This window comes from Dacryopinax primogenitus (assembly GCF_000292625.1).
Source record: "Dacryopinax primogenitus strain DJM-731 SS1 chromosome Unknown DACRYscaffold_13, whole genome shotgun sequence".
NCBI lineage: Eukaryota > Fungi > Basidiomycota > Dacrymycetes > Dacrymycetales > Dacrymycetaceae > Dacryopinax > Dacryopinax primogenitus.
The window spans coordinates 396,662-414,356 of record NW_024467210.1 but is presented as its reverse complement, the minus strand read 5'-3'; the positions used below and the strand labels follow the sequence as shown (position 1 = coordinate 414,356).

The following is a 17,695-nucleotide window of genomic DNA, read 5'->3' as shown; positions in this document are numbered from 1 at the left end:
TGATCCCCATGCAAACTACAAGGTGGGCCCACAACCAGCCAGTCTTGCAATTGGCAACTGCAATCCCAACCATCTCAAAGAAAACCAAGGAACTCCACCCTGGGGTGCCCATGGAGATCAATAAGTCTCAACATGATTGTAGCACAATCTGATGCTACAACTGCCAAAAACTGGGCCACATCAGTTGAGACTGCCCCAAACCATTGAGACATGTCCGAGGCCTTGATCTCAATTTAATTTGAGAAGCCATCCATGAAGAGTTGGCCACGGTCACAGTTCTGGAAACCTTTGATATGCACAACCAAACCGATGCAAACTCAGAGACACCTTGAGATGCATTGGAGTTTTGAAAAGGTCAGCAGAATGTAGCACAAACTGCCTGACTGATACCATCAAGATGTCAAATAGGAAGATCTTGAACCCTTCAATGAATATTGTTTCCTCTGATACCATGATTGGTTCCAACCTTCCCCATCAACTCTTGATAGTGCAATGAGATGAGCATCCTGCCAAGGCAGCATTGGCATGATACCCTGAAGGATGACACTGAGAACTCAAGATTGACATCCAACTCCAGACTCTGGACACCAGAAGGGAAATTGACCTTCTTACTCTCCTTGATTCCAGTGCAACCAGACTGTTCTTGGACCAAGAATCTGTTTGAGAAAACAAGATCAGCATGATATGACTCAGAAAAGCCTCCCCAGTCTTCAATATTGACAGAACACCAAACAAAGCTGGTGCAATAACTGAGATTGCAGAGTTGATCATCCAATATGGTGATCACTCAGAACAAGCAGTGTTTCATGTCACCGGATTGGGCTGAAGGGCTATTATTGTAGGCTTTCCATGGTTGGCAAGGCACAACCCAGAGATTGATTGGGCAAAAGGGACAGTCTTGATGACGAGATGCCCCAAGGAGTGCTCACTTAGAATTTGAACACTGCAATTGGCCAGACAATTACACTGGAAGCACCGAGAAGCAATACCACTTGTTCTTGAGGATACAGAAGATGATAAACCCGGAAACAGAATCATGGATTTGGGTGATCAGCTATGGATCCAATGGATCAGAGGGCCCCACCAACAGGTTTGAGCAACTGAGAGTGTCTCAGCATGCCTTGCAGCCAAGGATATGGGAAAACGAGAAGAACATAGGGGTTTCAAAGAAATTGTGCCAACCAAATACCACTCTTTCCACAATATCTTTTCAAAGGAGTGTTTGACAGACTTCTGGAATCTCGGCCCTGGGACCATGCAATCAAACTCAAACCAGGCAGTGAATTGTGCAGCTCGAAGGTGTATCCCCTCTCTTTGCCAGAGCAGAAACAGTTGGACAACTTCCTGCATGAAAACCTCAAGACAGGTTGGATTTGACCTTTGAAATCACCAATGGGTGCCCCAGTATTCTTTGTCAAGAAGAAGGATGGCAGTCTCAGGCTGGTTCAGGATTATCAAAAGCTAAACAAGGTCATGATCAAGAATCAATACCCCATCCTGCTCATCTTGGACCTGGTGAATCAACTCCAAATGGCATGATACTTCACAAAACTGGATATCAGATGGGGATATAACAATATCAGGATCAAGGAAGGGGATGAGTGGAAAGCAGCATTCTGAACCAATCATGGGCTGTTCAAACCTCTTGTGATGTTCTTCGGATTGGTCAATTGCCCCAGTACCTTCCAAACAATGATGAACAATATCTTCTGAGACCTCATCAATGAAGGCTGAGTGGTGGTATATATGGATGATATCCTCATCTTCACTGACAATATCCTGACCCACCACTGAACAACTTGAGAGGTCCTCGAGGTCCTCAGGAAGCACCACCTGTATCTCAAGGCTGAGAAATGCTAGTTCCACTGTGAGAAGATCAAATACCTTGGTCTTGTTATCTCAAAGGGCCATGTCAAGATGGATCTGGTCAAGATTGCAGGGGTTGCAGACTGGCCCACACCAGGGAATGTGACTACGATGCAAAGTTTCATCAGTTTCTGCAACTTCTACCTTTGATTCATATGTGACTTCTCAAATATGGCCTGACCCTTGCACAATCCTACAAAAAAGAATCAATCTTGGCAGTGGGGCAGTCTTGAACAATCAGCATTTGAAAGCCTGAAATTGGCAAACACATGGGCCCCAATATTGGCTCTTGCTCAGGACAACCACCCATTTCAGCTGGAAGCTGATGCATCCGATTATGCATCTGGGCAGTCCTCTCCCAGATCAGGGAAGATGAGAAATGGCACCCAGTGGCATTCATGTCGAAAAGCCTCTCAGATGTCAAATGCAACCACAAGAGCCATGATAAGGAGCTTCTTGCAATCATCTGGGCTCTTGATGAGTGGAGACACTTTCTCAAAGGGACATCAGAGCCATTTGAAATCCTAACTGACCATCAAAATCTCAAGTACTTCTCCAAGGCTCAAAAGCCGACTCAGAGACAAGCTCAGTGGTCTCTCCTGAAGTAATGGTGGATCACTTGGTACTGCACCTCCTTGCCAAAAACCAGGATGACACAGTTGAATGGAACGATGAGGAGATCAAGGTGCTCATGGCCAAAGCAAAACAACTCAAGAAAAGGCATGCAGCATCCACAGGAAAAGCGGTTAAGGTCTCTGAAGTCTACACACCAGCAGCTAGAAAAGAGAAATCGGATGCAGGCATGCATCATAGTACTGCACACTTTGCTGGCATATGAGTGGATGAACTGGAGAAACTGGATGCTATCCCAGACCTGCCGAAGCCCCGTACCAAGTGTGCCGAAAATGCAGAAGACAAGACCATTTTGCAGGCACTGGCTGTTACTCTTGCAGACACTCCAGTTCAAGTTCCCAGCAAGGTCCTGGCCTTGGCATGTCCTGTGTTTAACAAGGTGCTCAAGGAAGCCTACAGCAAGAAACTGGTTATTCCAGATGTAATACAGGTCACCAAGGTACAAGACGGCAAGGCTCCAATCTACCAGATAGAAGGCATTTCGGAAGACATGGACAGATTGTTAGTCAACAAAGACATGGTGCCCCTCTGGCAGATCCAATGTTTAATCGGCAACTATGACACCCCTGTGCCCTGCATCCTCAATGGCTGCTCTGGCATTGTCAGCATCAGTGAACAGTGCTGCAAACAAATCAGACTTGCATACACCCCAATAAAAGGACAGTGCATGGAATCTGCAAATGATTTGGTCAGTCAACTTCTTGGACACATCCCAAATTTACGCATTGGCATCTCTGGTCTCAACTTCTATGTACAGGCTTTCATCCTCCCAAACCTGCCTTTCCACCTGCTCCTCAGTTGCCCATTCCATGTCCTTGCCTCTTGCATCACTCAGGATTATACAAGCAGAAAACAGAAGATACAGATCACATGTTCAAATTCCCACCAGACCATAAACCTGTGGACCCAATTGCACTGAATGGGAAGAAAACGAGTGGCCCAGGATTTTCGATTTGGGACCATCTTCACTGGCAACCAGAAGATGGCACAGACCCCCTCAATTAATTGGCACTTGATCTTGAATAACAGCTCTCAGATAGACACCCCAGATTTGGATACCATACCCAACGATACCCATCCTGTATATGCAGCCCAAAAATACAAACCCGCAGACAGATGTGTGAAACCTGTCTCAACAATGACACTGGAAAGTGTAAAAATATGGAGATGCTTTCCCTCTGACCCTCTTACTATGCTTCCCCTACTCCCTGATACCCCACTAACCTTTATCCCCAGAAAATGGCTCACTCTGGAATGATTCAAAGAACTGAACATCAACAAATACAGATTCCTTTGGCCCAAAGAAGAAAACCTTGTGGCATGGGTCCTTCATACCCACAAAAAAGTGTTCGCTTGGAATGAGCAAGAAATGGGTTTATTTCACAGTGATTACTTCGACCCAGTCCAAATTCCGATGATTGAACATATACCCTGGCAACAGAAGAATATTCCGGTGCCTCCCGCTTTACTGCCAAAGGTCTTGAAGGCCTTGCAAGACAAGCTAAATGCAGGAATATACAAACCCTCCCAATCCTCCTACTGATCCTGCTGGTTCTGCATTCTGAAGAAAGACAGCTCCCTATGACCTGTTTTGGACCTGCAACTGCTCAACAGCATAACAATTTGGGACTTGGCCTTTCCACTGCTTGCTGAACCCCTCATCAAATCTTATGGCAGATGATCCATCTACATGCTTTTCAACTTCTTTTGTGGCTTTGAACAACACCTCCTTCATCTGGAAAGTTGGGATCTCACGACTTTCCAATCCCTCAAAGGTTCCCTTCACAGCACCCAAAATCAGATGTGTGGAACAAACAGCATCCAGATCATGCACAAGGATGTCACCTTCCTCCTCCACAACAAAATCCCTGAATATATGATTCCCTTTGTTGACGACATCCCCATCCACGGCCCACCAATGTGATACAAACTCCCTGGCAGTGATTTTGAACGGCACCCCCAAAATAAGGGTATTTGTCATTTTATGTGGGAACACATGGAAGCCATAAATCAAATCCTGACCTGCATTGAACATTCTGGTGGCACTTTCAGTGGTCCAAGAGTGGTAATAGCTGCACCTGAAGTCATTATCCTTGGACAACATTGTACCTATGCAGGCTGACAGCCCAAGCCTTCCAAGGTGGTGAAAATCCAGGACTGGCAACCATGCAAATCCCTCACAGAAGTTCGAGCATTCCTGGGTACTCTCAGCATCCTCCAAATATTCATAAAAAAATTTGCTATGAAGGCCTGCCCCTTGGAACATCTCAAATGCAAGGGCACGATATTCACCTGGGGCCCCAAGCACCAAGCTGCTTTTGACCAGTTAAAAGCAGATGCATGTCAGGATGGTCTCCTCTGTCCCATCAACTATGAAAGCAAATGCCAGATTATCCTCATGGTGGACTCCTCAAATATTGGTGTTGGATACATCCTCTATCAAAACAACATCAAACAAAAGCCAGCCCTTTGGCCCAAAGAAGAAAAAACTCATGGCCTGGGTTCTCCATACCCATGAAAAGGCTTTTGCTTGGAATGAGCAAAAAATGGGACTATTTCGCAGCAACTACTTTGACCCAGTCCAAATTCCAATGATCAAACACATACCCTGGCAACAGAAGAATATTCTGGTGCCCCCGACTCTATTACCCAAGGTCCTCAAGGCACTACAGGACAAACTAAATGCAGGAATTTATGAACCCTCCCAATCCTCATACCATCCCACTGGTTCTGCATCCTGAAAAAAGATGGATCTCTACAACCTGTTTTGGACCTACAGCTGCTGAACAGCATAACAATTTGGGACTCAGCCCTCCCTCCACTTTCTGAACCACTAGTTGAATCATATGGCAGCTGCTCCATCTACACATTCAAGTGGTACTTTTCCTTGAGAGACTTCATAGCACTGATCCAAGGAGAACCATTGTCTGTGACAATTTCGCTGATAGCACCCCAACAACAGAGGATATTCTTATGAATGAAATCCTCTATGACCTCGGCCATTTCCTTCTGGCAGATCATGTACTCTGGCCAGTGCATAAGTGAACACTGAGCTTGCAGAATGTACCTCATTCCTTGGTATCAGCCTTTTGAAGGTGGCATGAACATTGTGTCGCAATGAGCTCAAAAGAACAATGGTTGTGGAGTCTGTACCATGGGCAGAATAATCACATGTCTCATCTGTTGTTGTTGGCATTTGTCACATGTCCTTAGGTACTGTTTTGTGTCATCCATCAAGTTTGGCCAGAAGAACCAAAGTCAAATGTGGTTGTATACCATTCGAAAGCCCCTGTGTCCAATCTCGTCATGCATGTTCCAAAGAACATTGATCCTCTTTTTGAAATGTACTCTACACCTCCCAATGAGGTGTCAGGAGAAGGTCCACTGGAGGGGGAGTCAACAGTGGTGGCCCATACATTGTAGTAGATAGTACTAGACAAAATTGGACCAAATCAAATTGTGGTCTCCTATGATAGAGCCATTTGAATGCCAATCCAAAGAGTCTTGTGTGAGCTCCGAGGCCTGTTGCAGCAGTCCAAAGGGAGTCCAAACAAGGAGTGGAAGGGGAACAAGCCATATGAGGTGAACAAAGGTGGCTTCTGAAGGTCAAGCAGTCGAATTGAGGCTCAAATCAGTCTAAGAGGGAACTAGAGCAAGGAGCAACTTTAAAGTAAAGCAGTAGTATTAGTTGTAAGTTAGAGAGACACCCGTCTTGAATGAGTGCAGTAGTGGCTAGTAAGAGAGGAGTCTGAGAGACCCTATCTGAAGTACCCAAATCTGCCTATATATGTTTGGGGCAGTTCAGACCTTTGGACTACTACTAATCTATATCTAATCTACATTACCTAATGCTATGTATAGGCTCCACTTCTTGCTTCCAATAGTCTGGTCCAGCCAAGTTCAAGGTGTCATTTGAAGAGGCTTTTGAAGGTTGGATTCAAGCTCAAAACTGGAATGTGCAGTACATCTCACAGGGGACTTACTCACTGACTGTCCTCAGTCACATGACCATTGTTGAGCAATGTTCTGGAATAGCCTGATGTATCACAGTGGGGGGGTGGTTTGGATTGGTGGTTTGAGGTGGCATTTCAAGCAGTGGTGGATGGCAATATGGTGGTGCAGGCTTTGTTTGGGTCAGGGCCTACACACAAAGGCCATTCAGTCACCAAGGAAGTGTGGTCTAAATCTTGGGCCTTTGAACTTCCTTGACAGGACCTATTTTGACCCGGCATATAAAGAGAGGTGCAGCAGGTCCTTTCATATGCTGCTGCCTTATAAATTTTCTGTCTCTGCCCACCACCATCCTAACACCTTCCTTTCTTCACACTTGACTTTTCTATGGCTCCCTCCAGCACTAGGGCTGCCTCCAGCAAGAAGCCTTTGTCATCCAAGGCGAAGTCCAAGGCTTCTTCAAGCAAGAAGCCTTCTGCTGCAGATACAAAAAGAAGGTTTGAGGGCTCAGAAGGCCTCCCGTAAGAAGACTCAGTCAAAGGAGTTGGTGGAGTCCTCACACAACAAGTTGACCAACCTCGAGAAGGAGGATCCCCCTGCTGTGTGTCCCTTCTTTGTTCCTTTGTGTCTTTTCCTCTGCTAACTTTTGCATAGATGCCCGAGCCAGAGCCTGTGGCTGATTGCCCAGCCTCAAATGTGAAGTCGGCATCTGTGAAGGTGATGCCCTCAAAGATGGCATCCATGCCCCCTTCAAAGACCTGGACTCCAAAATCAAGAGTCTCTTCAACCAGGTCATCCACACGGATCAAGATTTGACTGCATATATGCACTTCATTGCTGACATGGTTCTGACAGGAACAGCCCAGGAAGGGCCTCTCCAAGATTCTCGCCATGATCCCTCCCTTTGGCACAGATGTCAATGCCTGGAGAGCGAATGGTGGAGTGTCTGAGTTCCGGATAAGCCTTCCTGCTCATTTTTGAACTTTGTATGTAACTTCTTTGGTAGATTGAGCTTGTCAAGTACATTTTGAGACACAATAGGAAAAAATATTGGCAGGCTGTGCCTTTGACTGCAGCATTGTTCATGGGTCCCACGTTCCAGACACAATGGCATGCAAGAATGGTTCATGTATTTTCCCTTTCCTGGTTTCTTTTTTCTAATTATCCTGCAGGGGAACCAACTTGTTGTGAAGTTGATGGTGCATGGAGGGCCAGTGTACTTGCCGTTTGAGGAGTGGGTAGAGGGGGATTGGAAGGCTGTGGTGGGGAGGGACAACAAACCTCCCTTTGATACTTGGGCCCTCAGGCATCAGACAGAGCTTGGGGCCACTCTGGCTGGTAACAAGGAGGTGCACAGAGCATTCTTTCCCGTTTCAAACCTGCTGACTGATGCTCAAACAGCCAGACAAGAACCTCGAAGCGGCAATCGAAGCCAAGGAGGAGGCTTAGAATTCTCTGTCTGCAGCTGAGCAGGTGCAACACCTATGCACCATGCAGACACATGGCAGGGCCAGTCTTGAAGGGAGTCCATCACTTCCTGTTCCAAAGGTGGTGACTCTGATTCCCTCACCCAAGAAGGCAACCCCAATGCATTTGCCCATAAAGCTGGCTTCCATCCTGGCTCTTCCAAAGACAACTGTTGTTGTGGAGATCCCAACTTGGTGCTCCCATTCGAGGGTCTCTGTCTCTGCCACTGCTTCTCTGCCTCCTTTGCCCCCAAAATCTCTGTCCATGGTCAAAACGACTCCTGTTCCCAACGATTCAAAGAAGGCCATCAAGGCGCCAAGAAAACAAGCTCAGTGCAGCTCTCCTGGCTCTTGCTGTGGAAGCCAAGCTGGATCCACTGCCCATACCCAATGGTGTAAGTCATTTCAAATTGCTGGCCTTTGACTTGCTGACTTGTTCTAGGTCTTCCAGTCCCACATGCTGGAAGCCCTTGAGGGTGCAACTAAGGCAACTAGGACAGCTGCTGAGTTTGATGCTTTGGTAAGTCTTCAAATTGGTGTTTGTATCTTGGCTGACATCCTTTTAAAGCTTGATCCGGACCATCTTCATGGGGACCATCTGTCCATCATGGACATGTGCCTGTCACCAGTATGACCGATCTCATACTTTACAAAGGTGAAAGGATTCAAGAACATAAGTGTTTCTCCTTTGCCTTTTTGAGTTCCGATTCTAACTTCAAGTAGATGTTCCAAGTTCTCCATGAGAATCCCATTCTGGTGCATCTTTTCCTTATCTGCCTTGATCCTATCTAACTTCCATCATAGTGCAAAATGTGTGGCTCCAACCAGGAGGGCCAATGGTGCACCAGTGGATGGAATCACTCAGACATTGACTGGAAGGGCGAGTTGAAGCAAGTTGGTCACTCATGCGACTTGTGCCAGTGCAAGGGCTACAGTTGTAGCTTTGTCACACACACAGTAAGTGTTTTTCTCGCTTGTTTGAAGTTTGATACTGATTTCAAACAGATAAGGAGACTGCCAGAGAAGGCTCAAAGGCTGCCGGTTCGAAATGCAAGGCAACAGTCAACATAACCAGTGATGACTTGAAGAGGCCCAACAAGAGGGCAAAATCCAGTACCGTGAAGATGGAGGGTGAACTCTTGTTCACTATCCCAGATGCAGTTGTGAGCACAGAGATGGCATGGAGGGATGCAGACTCCCCCACATTCCTGAAGTTCTCTGGCACTTTCCATAAGTTCTTTTTGTTGCGGTTTTGGTCCATTTTCTGACATGTTTTGGACAGTGCAGTGCCTCCACCACCTCATCCATGACTCCAAACACCTCCATGTCACGCATGCTGTCTTGAGTGAGAGCCTTTGCATGCTTCACTCTGACATCAAGAAATCTGGCAAGCTTGATGACAACAACTTCTCAGTCATGGTTGCACCTCAGAACACTCACAAGGCCGCCAATGCCATATATCACGTCAAGAGGGGCAAGCTGATCCCAGTGGTCAATGAAGATTTGGAGAAGGCCCAGGCAGCCTACCACCATTGTCATGATGACTCAAGCAAGAAGGGCAAGTCCTCCTGCCAGGCAGACAAGGGCAAGCAGCAAGCCAAGTGTGCATGTCTTGATTTTGATTTCAGATCTGCTCAAGCTGACTTTAAAAACAGAATTTTTCTTTATATCACTGTCTGATGGTTGCAATTTGAGGTGTTGATACGGAGTAGTGGCAGGTATCAAGGGAGCAGGATTGTAGATAGAAATATCCCAATTTTGACATGTACTTTAGTTAATGTGCAGTGGAAAGAACTAGTGACAAAAATGGTCATGTGATTGTTTGAAATGAGTGTGATATATATGCATTCTGTATTGACAGAGATACACTTCTTGGTATAGGTATAGTGAAGTTGTTCCTTTCTAGCATACTGTTCAAATCTTCATTCTGAGATCAAATTGGAGGGCAAGCCAGTCTAAATCCTCTTCTCAAACTTTGAAGTCTTCTCCTTTGTCCCTGTCTTCCACAACATCTCCACCTATCTCCTGGTTCTCACTTTCCTCCTCTTCTCCTTCTGCTTCCTTGTTCAAACGTTCAAATTCTGCTTTGTGGTCTGGTTCATTCACTTCAAAGTCCATGTTTTTGAGATTTCAGAGGACTGTCTCCACTGTGCTCAACATGTCTTTCCGGGCCAGGTAGGGTATCACCCTGAACTTGGCAATCATATGCCGGAATATTGATCCATCGAGCTCTACTACTATGTATGTGCCTCTGGATCTCTGCTTAACAACCATATATGGTCCCATATATTGACTCTGCATCTTATCACAGAGGGGGCCATCCTGTCTGCTGTTCTTTATGAGGACTAAATCACCCGTTTTGAAGTCATGGTTGTACATCAGGTTCTTGAATCATTTTTGAAACCTTTCTGCATTCACATATCAAGCTTTCAAAATCCTCCTTTTGATTCCCGCTAAGTCCTCTGGTCTCTTCAGGAGTTGTTGAGTGCAGAATGCCACTAAGTCTGCATGTGACAGGAGTTGATCCAGGGGCGGAGCTAGCCAAGTTGCCTCTATAATGTCCATTAGCAGAAGGGGGTGAATTCCAAGAGTCATGTAAAAAGGACTCATTCCTGTAGCACTGTGAATACATATTTGTTGTGCCCAGAATACAGCTGGAACCACTTTGGGCCATTTTGACTTGTCTTTGAACATCAAATGAATATGATTCTCGAACTGTACAATGACTCTGTTTGACGGTTCTGTTTGCCCTCCAATTGTAGCTCAAAATTCAAATGTGGTTCAAGTGGTACTTTTCCTTTAGGGCATTCATAGCACTGATCCAGGGAGAACCATTATCCATGACAATTTTGCTGATAGCACCCCAACAACAGAGGATGTTCTTGTGGATGAAGTCCTCTATGACCTTGGCTGTTTCCTTCTGGCAGATCATGTCCCCCAGCCAATGCATGAGCAAACACTGAGCTTGCAGAATGTACCTCATTCCTCAGTATCAACTTTTTGAGGGCGGCATGAACATCATGTCACAGTGAGCCTGAAAGAATAGTGGTTGCAGAGTCTGTACCATGGGCAGAATAACTATGTGTCTCATCTGTTGTTGTTGGCATTCATTGCATGTCCTTAAGTACCATTTTATATCCTCCATCAGGTTTGGCCAGAAGAATCAAAGTCAAATATGGTTGTATACCATTCAAAAGCCCCTGTGTCTGATCTCATTGTGCATGTTCCAAAGGACATTAATCCTCTTTTTGAATTCAATATAGAGCCAATGTTCTCTGTTTTTGTCCCATTTGTATGAGTCATCCTGGCCTTCAAGGAAGTAATGCAACATTTTTTCTAGAAACAACTTCCACTGTGCATCCATTAGGCTTTGAGGTCTTTGAAAGTTCCTCAGGTATGGTCAAATCACTAGGATCTTGTCATCTACCTCCTTTGTCTTCTTGAGCCTAGGTAACACCTCTTCTGGGGGGTTCAAAAAATTTGGAACAGGGCTTCAAAGGGACTGGTCCAATATGAATGTGTAAGACAGGCTGAGGGTGTTGTCATCTTTGAATTTGGGGAAACAGTCATTGATATCAGATTGGCAGGCCACAGGTCATCTTGAAAGGTCATCCAGTGCAGTATGTTGTTCCGCCGGGACATGGTGGAGTTTGAAATTGAAAAGATGGATCCAATGGCTCCACTGGTTCAGAATGATGCTTGGCTGTATGTCTGGGTGGTTCAACATTCCTTGGATGTATTTTACATCAACCTCAACATCAAAATTCGGAACACCTACAAGCCAGATTTGAAACCCCTTTAATGCTTGGTAGAGACCATACAGTTTGAGCTTCAGCTGCAAGTACTTGCTTTTGACTTTGTTCCAGTTGATCAATCCGAATTGTGACAGACAGCGCTTTCCTTTCTCATCATTCTGATACAAAACAAAACCAGTTCTGATGTTCAAAGAGTCAACTGCTAAGGTAATATGCCAGTTGCTCTTATAGCCGATGGGCTTGAGGATGTTGTTCATTTCCACTGCAATTGCCAATTCCTGTAGAACTCAAACTGCCTTGTATTGTTCCAGTCCGAATTCAAATGGCACACCTTTGCATTTCAGACATTCCAGTGGGTGTGCCTTCCTAGCAAATCCTTCAATGAAAATTTGAATGATGCCTACTGTGCCAAGGAATGCCCTGAATTCCGAGAGGTTTTCACATGGCAGCTTCCATTTGGTAAGTTTTTGAACTTTTGACAGGTCTGGAGCTTGGCCTTCATAGCAACACCTGTAGCCAAGGAGTATGATTTCCAGGACTCACAATTGTACTTTTGGTCTGGAGAAGGTTCCTCCCGCATGTTTGGCTTGCTGGATGATTTGGTGCATGTTGCTGAGGTGTTCAAAAACAAAATGTTGAATGCCGGGATTGCCTGGGATTGTTTCAAATGCTCTGTTGGCCTTTTCATATCAAGTCTTGGGGCTTTTTACTCCGATATTGTCAATGAACGGGGTGGTCAGGTGAGGAATTTTGTCCTGGAAAATGAAGTTGATGTTGTTCTGCATGATGCCTGGCATGTTGTGGGTGCCCATGGGTGCAATGGTATACCAGAGTGGGCCAATGGGAGACTGAAACAAAGTGTAGTCCCTTGAACTCAAAGTGACAGGGTGCTGTTTGAATCCTTGAAAGAAGTCTAGAAGTCCATAGCATCTTCTTGATCCAAAGTCTTCCAGGATGTGTTCTGTCAATGGGGGAACTGTGCTGCTTCATATCATGACTTGGTTTAAGGGCCAGGCATCTATGAGGGGCCACAGTTCTCCATTCTTCTTTTGAATGACAAACCAGCGAGATCAATATGTGGACTGAGAGCATTCAAAGGTGCCTGTGGCTACCTTGGCGCAGAGAACTTTAATCACATCTTCCATAAGGGCGGGCAGCACTGGAATATTCCATTCCTGCCACGGAACATGCTCAACTGTTGGAAAAATAACTGGATCAAAATAGTCAGCTCAAAATCATCCAATTTCTGACTCGGCCCACAAAAATGCATATTTGTGCTTTTTCAGCACCCAGGCTGCGAGCTTCTCCTCTTTGGGGAGAAGGAATTTCAACTTGTTGATTTTGAGCACTTCAAAATGCTCTTTTGTAAGCCAAGCGCCTGGAACAAAATCAGGCAGTCGGACTGGTAATGGTTCTAACTGGTCTAACAGATTGGACAGGAAATGACAGTTTATCTTCAGTTCTTTGGGGTGTGCAGCAGGTACTGGCTTGATACAGTCAGCCACTTTCTTATATTTTCAAATGGTGAGAGCTTGGATTGGGGGGTAGGCATGAGAGAGGAGCTTGTGGAAGTATGGGTTGTACTGGTACTGCCAGTTTAGAATTTCCAAATTGATGTAACATATGGCCAGGATGTCAGGTATTGATTTGACCTTTGAGTTTTGAAATTGCCATGCTGGCTCTTTCAGCTTTGGAGTCATCATGATAAGTCTATTGTGAGGGGAGTCTCTCCGAGTGTAACTCAGTTCCTTGACTCTTGAAAATTTTCAGATGCATGCAGGTTCAACAAACAAGTTGTGACAACAGCGGTCTTTGACATAGTAGGACAGGTGAAGGTAATCTACTGGTACCCATCTTCAAAATCTTGAGTCAAACACTTGAACAGGGTGAGGAATGGCCTTCCGAGGAGCAGTCCAACTGGTAACATAGTGGCGACATGCACCTGGAATAGTCTGGAGATGTTTCCAACCATTATCCGGAGATTTTGAACACATCCCAGTGTGCTACTAATGCTTACATTTGCCAACCTCATCTGAACCTTTTCCATAGGAGTGTAAACCAAGCCCATGTGATGCCAGACCATGTGGTGCATAATGATGAGCAAGCATCCCAAATCAAGGCAGCCAAGAGTTCAAAACCCAGTATCTCCAAGTTTGACTGAAACGTCTCTCAATCCAACAACCTCTGGAGCTGCAATAATACCTCTAGGAAATGTTGGCTTTTTGTGCTCCTCCATATGCATTACTGGCTCTGCTCCAGCTGGAATCTTCTCAATAGTGGCCATTGTGTTTCATACAGGTGCCGTTTGAGGTACTTTCCAAGACTGCATCTGCTGGAACAGATGTTTCCGAATCTGAGGGGACATGGCCATTGCTTCTTCAAGAGACACTGTTACCTGGCTTTTCATTATATTTGAAATAGCCATTTCAACCATCATATTGTTTTCTGCAAGAGCTCAGAACTGCATTTGAGGGTGGATGTCCTTGTCCATTTCCTTTTTGACCACCTTGGGAAGGTCCTTTGAATGGGATGGCCCTTCCTCCTGTGTAGTGTCCTGTTCCAATTCCTGTAGTTCCATTTCAACCATTTGCCCTTTGCCCTTCAGAACATAAGGTTCAGTTTGGTATGCTTCCTGTTTCCGAGTTGCCTCTTTGAGCCTGGTTTCAAGGGATGTTATGATTGACTGTAGTTCTGCTTCCCATGCTGCCAATGCTGATTCCATCATGTTCACTTCTGAACCTCATGACAGTTTTGAAAAGCTGAGGAAGTCATTGGCTCCTGTGAACACCTAGACAATGTGAACTGGGGCTGGTTGAGTATCCGCAGCTGGGGCCTCTTTTGTGGCAGCTGGCACATTCCTGGCATACCATGCACAAACACGGTCCCTCAGTGCCCTGGAAGGCCACAATGGAATCAGCACTCCATCCAGAAGAGTGATCTTATTCTGCAAGTTCGGCATAACATAACCGGTTCAAAGGCTCTCCTCAAGAAGAGAACACTCCCTCATGAAGTGGTCCGGTGCTCTGCACCATAGGCATCTGTTCTGGCCATTCCTGTCATTGTTCAAAGTTTGATTCCCACCTCGCCTATGATTCAAATTCTGGTACTGGTCGTTCAAATGGTTTGTATTGTACATTGCCCTGGTTGCCATCATTTTGAACTTCTCCTTGAGCCTGGTAAGTGCCTCTAGCATGCATTCCTGCATGTTCAGGTTCACTTCTGCCTTGATGTTTGGAATTGAATTCTCAATTTGAGCTAGAGCTGCTTCTGTTTCCAATTTGACCAAAACAGCCACCATTCCAGGCCTGAGACAAATAATCTCTCCACTTGCCAGGGTGTTTGCCAATAGGAGTGCAGCCATCTTAACTGCATTGTCCAAGGGCCAAGGATCATCAAGCACGGAATCAGGGTATTTTGAGAGGAGCCTTGATTGAAGTTTCTCCTGAAATTTGTAGTGGAATCCTCACATGAACATCTGTTGTTGCTTGGTCTTCGAGAGGTAGTCCTTCCAAACCAGCCACTGGGATACTCTCAAAACTGCCATTGGTATTCTCCAAGCTGAGCCCTGCTATCCCTGGGAATGGCTGCACTCTTTGAAATGAGCTTTTCTAAGTTGAGTCTTGAATATAGACAGCTCAAATCCATAGCTCCTGGGTAGAAAGCTAGAATCTGCTTTGGGAACTCATTGTACTTCAGACTCTCTGCATGACCTTCTTCTGCCATATCCCATACTTGAAAAACTTCCATGTCAACATATTTGAGGCAGTATTCTACCCATTGCTCTTGCAGAACCTTGCAACTTTTGCACAGTTGTTGCATGTTGTCGAGAAATCTGATGACATGTTCTGGTTGAGCTGAGAGCAGTGTTGGAGTGTGCTTGCTTGTTTGAAGTGGCATCACTGGATCCGGCATGGTGATTGTGAGGTTTTCAAGAGCAACTTGATGTCTGAGGGTAGGCTTGTGGGTTGGACTTCTTCTGAGATTGATTCCATAGTCGTAGATGGTGTCTGCCTTGGGCTGCTGGATGAGTCAGATAAGCTTTCTGATGGAGGCAGATTTTTAGAGCAGGCAGGGGTTGACTCTGAGGGCCGAGGTTGTAGTTTCTGATTTCAGAACTGTGCCCTGCTTTGGGTGGTCAGTTTGATGGTTGCTTAGGCAGACTGCTCAATCTGCAAGTGAAAACCCCAAGTTTTCTCCCCAACCAGAATTTTTTTGAAAAGTCCTATGTCAGTTGCCAAATGTACTCTACACCTCCTGATGAGGCATCAGGAGAAGGTCCGCTGGAGGGGGAGTCAACAGTGATGGCCCGTACTTGTAGCAGGTAGCACTAGATACAACAAGCCTAATTGGATCCTTGACTCCTAAGGTAGAGCTGCTCAAATACCAGTCCCAAGGTCCTGTGTGGTCTCCAAAGCTGGACGCAGCAATCTGAAGGGTGCCCAAACAAGAGAAGAAGAGTGGAACAGGACAAGTGAGGTGAACAAGAGGTATTCAAAAGTTGAAGGGGTCAAATTGAGGCTCGGATCAGTCTAGGAAGGAGCTAGAGCAAGGAGTGTCTTTAAAGTAAAGCAGTAGTATTAGTTGTAAGTTAGAGGAACACCCATCTTGAATGAGTGCAGTAGTGGGTAGTAGGAAAGGAGTCCCAGAGTCCCTATCTACAGTATCCAAATCTGTTTATATATGTTTGGAGCAGTTCAGACCTTCAGACTACTACTAAGCTATGTCTAATCTACATTACCTAATGCTATGTTCTAGGGTCCACTTCTTGCTTCCAATAGTCTGATCTGGCTGAGTTTGAGATGTCATTTGAAGAGGTGTTTGAACATTGGATTCAAGCTCAAAACTCAAATGTGCAGCACACATGTTAATCCTCATGTGCTTGGAAAGAGGAATTTCGTGGGCTGGGGAGCTTTATCATATCTTCAGGCACCATCAAGACCATGCAAGGCTCCTAGTGCTCATTCCATGGCTCAAACCCATCAAACAGCCCACCCATCTCATTGACATGTACAGACCATTGTAGGTACCATAATCCCCAACCTATATATTGGACAAGCACTAACATTGGTGTCAGTTGAGAGCTGGAGATAGGGTGCTGGCAGTATGGCAAGTACTTAAAAGAAGACCCAGAATATGGACCAAGCACTATAATAGAGGTGCCATGTGTGGGAGGGGTAGTTGCAAAAGCCACAGTAGAGGTTGAGGGGGGGAGAAAGCTGTGGATAACAACTGTGCTATCAAAGGTATGTCCTTTTGTTCACTTTTGAGTCCTATGTGCAACAAGACAATATGTCTTGTTGGAATATTGCCCATAATGTTTGATCATGCTAGCTAATGAGGTCTACACAGAGCAGGGGTGATCTATAGTAGATAGTTGGTGTAATAAGCTGTGAGTCCTATTGTCCATGAAGAACAATCCCAGCTGATCTCCCTGCAAGCACTCTGAGATTGAAAATCACCCACTGAGGCTGGCATGAATCCACCTGCTTTCTTCATTGGTCAACTTGAGAACCTGCTCTTGCATAATGCATGCAGGGAGGCTTCATACTTTGAACTTCGGGCATGCCAGATCCACCATAAATGCAAAAGGCTCACAACCAGCTTGGATGCAGAGGTCCATCTTATTGCCAAGATCAACATGAGGGGTGACAGCATGCTTGCCACAGCGGGAAGGGTTATTCATGTCAGTGTCCTCCTTGACCAGGACAAAAGATTTGATGACCTTCCAGAACTAGAAGAGGATCAGATGAGTGATTGCAAAGTGAAGATTGCTAACCATTTCAGACATAACTCAAGGAGCTTTCAGCTCAAAGGCTGACTTGTGATCCTGCATCTGGGCAGGGCTCAACTGATTGGATTTGCACATGCTAATCCGCCAAGAAGCCTGCTGCTGCTCATCCAGGAGATCATCTGTTAGGGCAACACAGGCTGACTAAATCACTGTGCTACAGTGAGCAGCTAGGGTCTGACCACTGACAAGGACTTGGGTTATTGTTAGGGCACCACAGGCTGACTAAGTCTGCT

At 45.6% G+C, this 17,695-nt stretch overlaps 8 protein-coding genes across 8 annotated transcripts; 3 read left to right on the top strand and 5 right to left on the bottom strand.

Moving 5' to 3' along the window:
• Positions 1–3,016: 3,016 nt before the first annotated feature.
• On the top strand, positions 3,017–3,418 carry DACRYDRAFT_54632 (uncharacterized protein; the record flags this gene model as incomplete). The annotated part of the gene is made up of 1 exon (XM_040775278.1): positions 3,017–3,418. One exon carries the CDS (start codon positions 3,017–3,019, stop codon positions 3,416–3,418), a length of 402 nt encoding a protein of 133 aa, XP_040627174.1.
• Positions 3,419–3,787: 369 nt separating this feature from the next.
• On the top strand, positions 3,788–4,042 carry DACRYDRAFT_54508 (uncharacterized protein; the record flags this gene model as incomplete). Its single annotated transcript, XM_040775265.1, has 1 exon — positions 3,788–4,042. A coding segment is annotated over one exon (255 nt), but the record flags the coding sequence as incomplete, so codon positions are not given.
• A 144-nt stretch (positions 4,043–4,186) lies between these two features.
• Positions 4,187–4,423, top strand: DACRYDRAFT_54697 (uncharacterized protein; the record flags this gene model as incomplete). Its single annotated transcript, XM_040775279.1, has 1 exon — positions 4,187–4,423. A coding segment is annotated over one exon (237 nt), but the record flags the coding sequence as incomplete, so codon positions are not given.
• Positions 4,424–10,046: 5,623 nt separating this feature from the next.
• On the bottom strand, positions 10,047–10,295 carry DACRYDRAFT_54520 (uncharacterized protein; the record flags this gene model as incomplete). Its single annotated transcript, XM_040775268.1, has 1 exon — positions 10,047–10,295. The coding sequence occupies one exon, from the start codon at positions 10,293–10,295 to the stop codon at positions 10,047–10,049; it is 249 nt and encodes an 82-aa protein (XP_040627171.1).
• Positions 10,296–10,370: 75 nt separating this feature from the next.
• DACRYDRAFT_34470 (uncharacterized protein) lies at positions 10,371–10,595 on the bottom strand (the record flags this gene model as incomplete). The annotated part of the gene is made up of 1 exon (XM_040774380.1): positions 10,371–10,595. A coding segment is annotated over one exon (225 nt), but the record flags the coding sequence as incomplete, so codon positions are not given.
• A 91-nt stretch (positions 10,596–10,686) lies between these two features.
• DACRYDRAFT_54510 (uncharacterized protein) lies at positions 10,687–11,079 on the bottom strand (the record flags this gene model as incomplete). Its single annotated transcript, XM_040775266.1, is given in 2 exon segments — positions 10,687–10,901; positions 10,914–11,079. Coding segments are annotated over 2 exon segments (381 nt in total), but the record flags the coding sequence as incomplete, so codon positions are not given.
• A 1,506-nt stretch (positions 11,080–12,585) lies between these two features.
• Positions 12,586–12,897, bottom strand: DACRYDRAFT_35909 (uncharacterized protein; the record flags this gene model as incomplete). The annotated part of the gene is made up of 2 exons (XM_040774400.1): positions 12,586–12,652; positions 12,755–12,897. Coding segments are annotated over 2 exons (210 nt in total), but the record flags the coding sequence as incomplete, so codon positions are not given.
• Positions 12,898–13,511: 614 nt separating this feature from the next.
• Positions 13,512–13,739, bottom strand: DACRYDRAFT_54426 (uncharacterized protein; the record flags this gene model as incomplete). The annotated part of the gene is made up of 1 exon (XM_040775253.1): positions 13,512–13,739. The coding sequence occupies one exon, from the start codon at positions 13,737–13,739 to the stop codon at positions 13,512–13,514; it is 228 nt and encodes a 75-aa protein (XP_040627167.1).
• Positions 13,740–17,695: the final 3,956 nt, after the last annotated feature.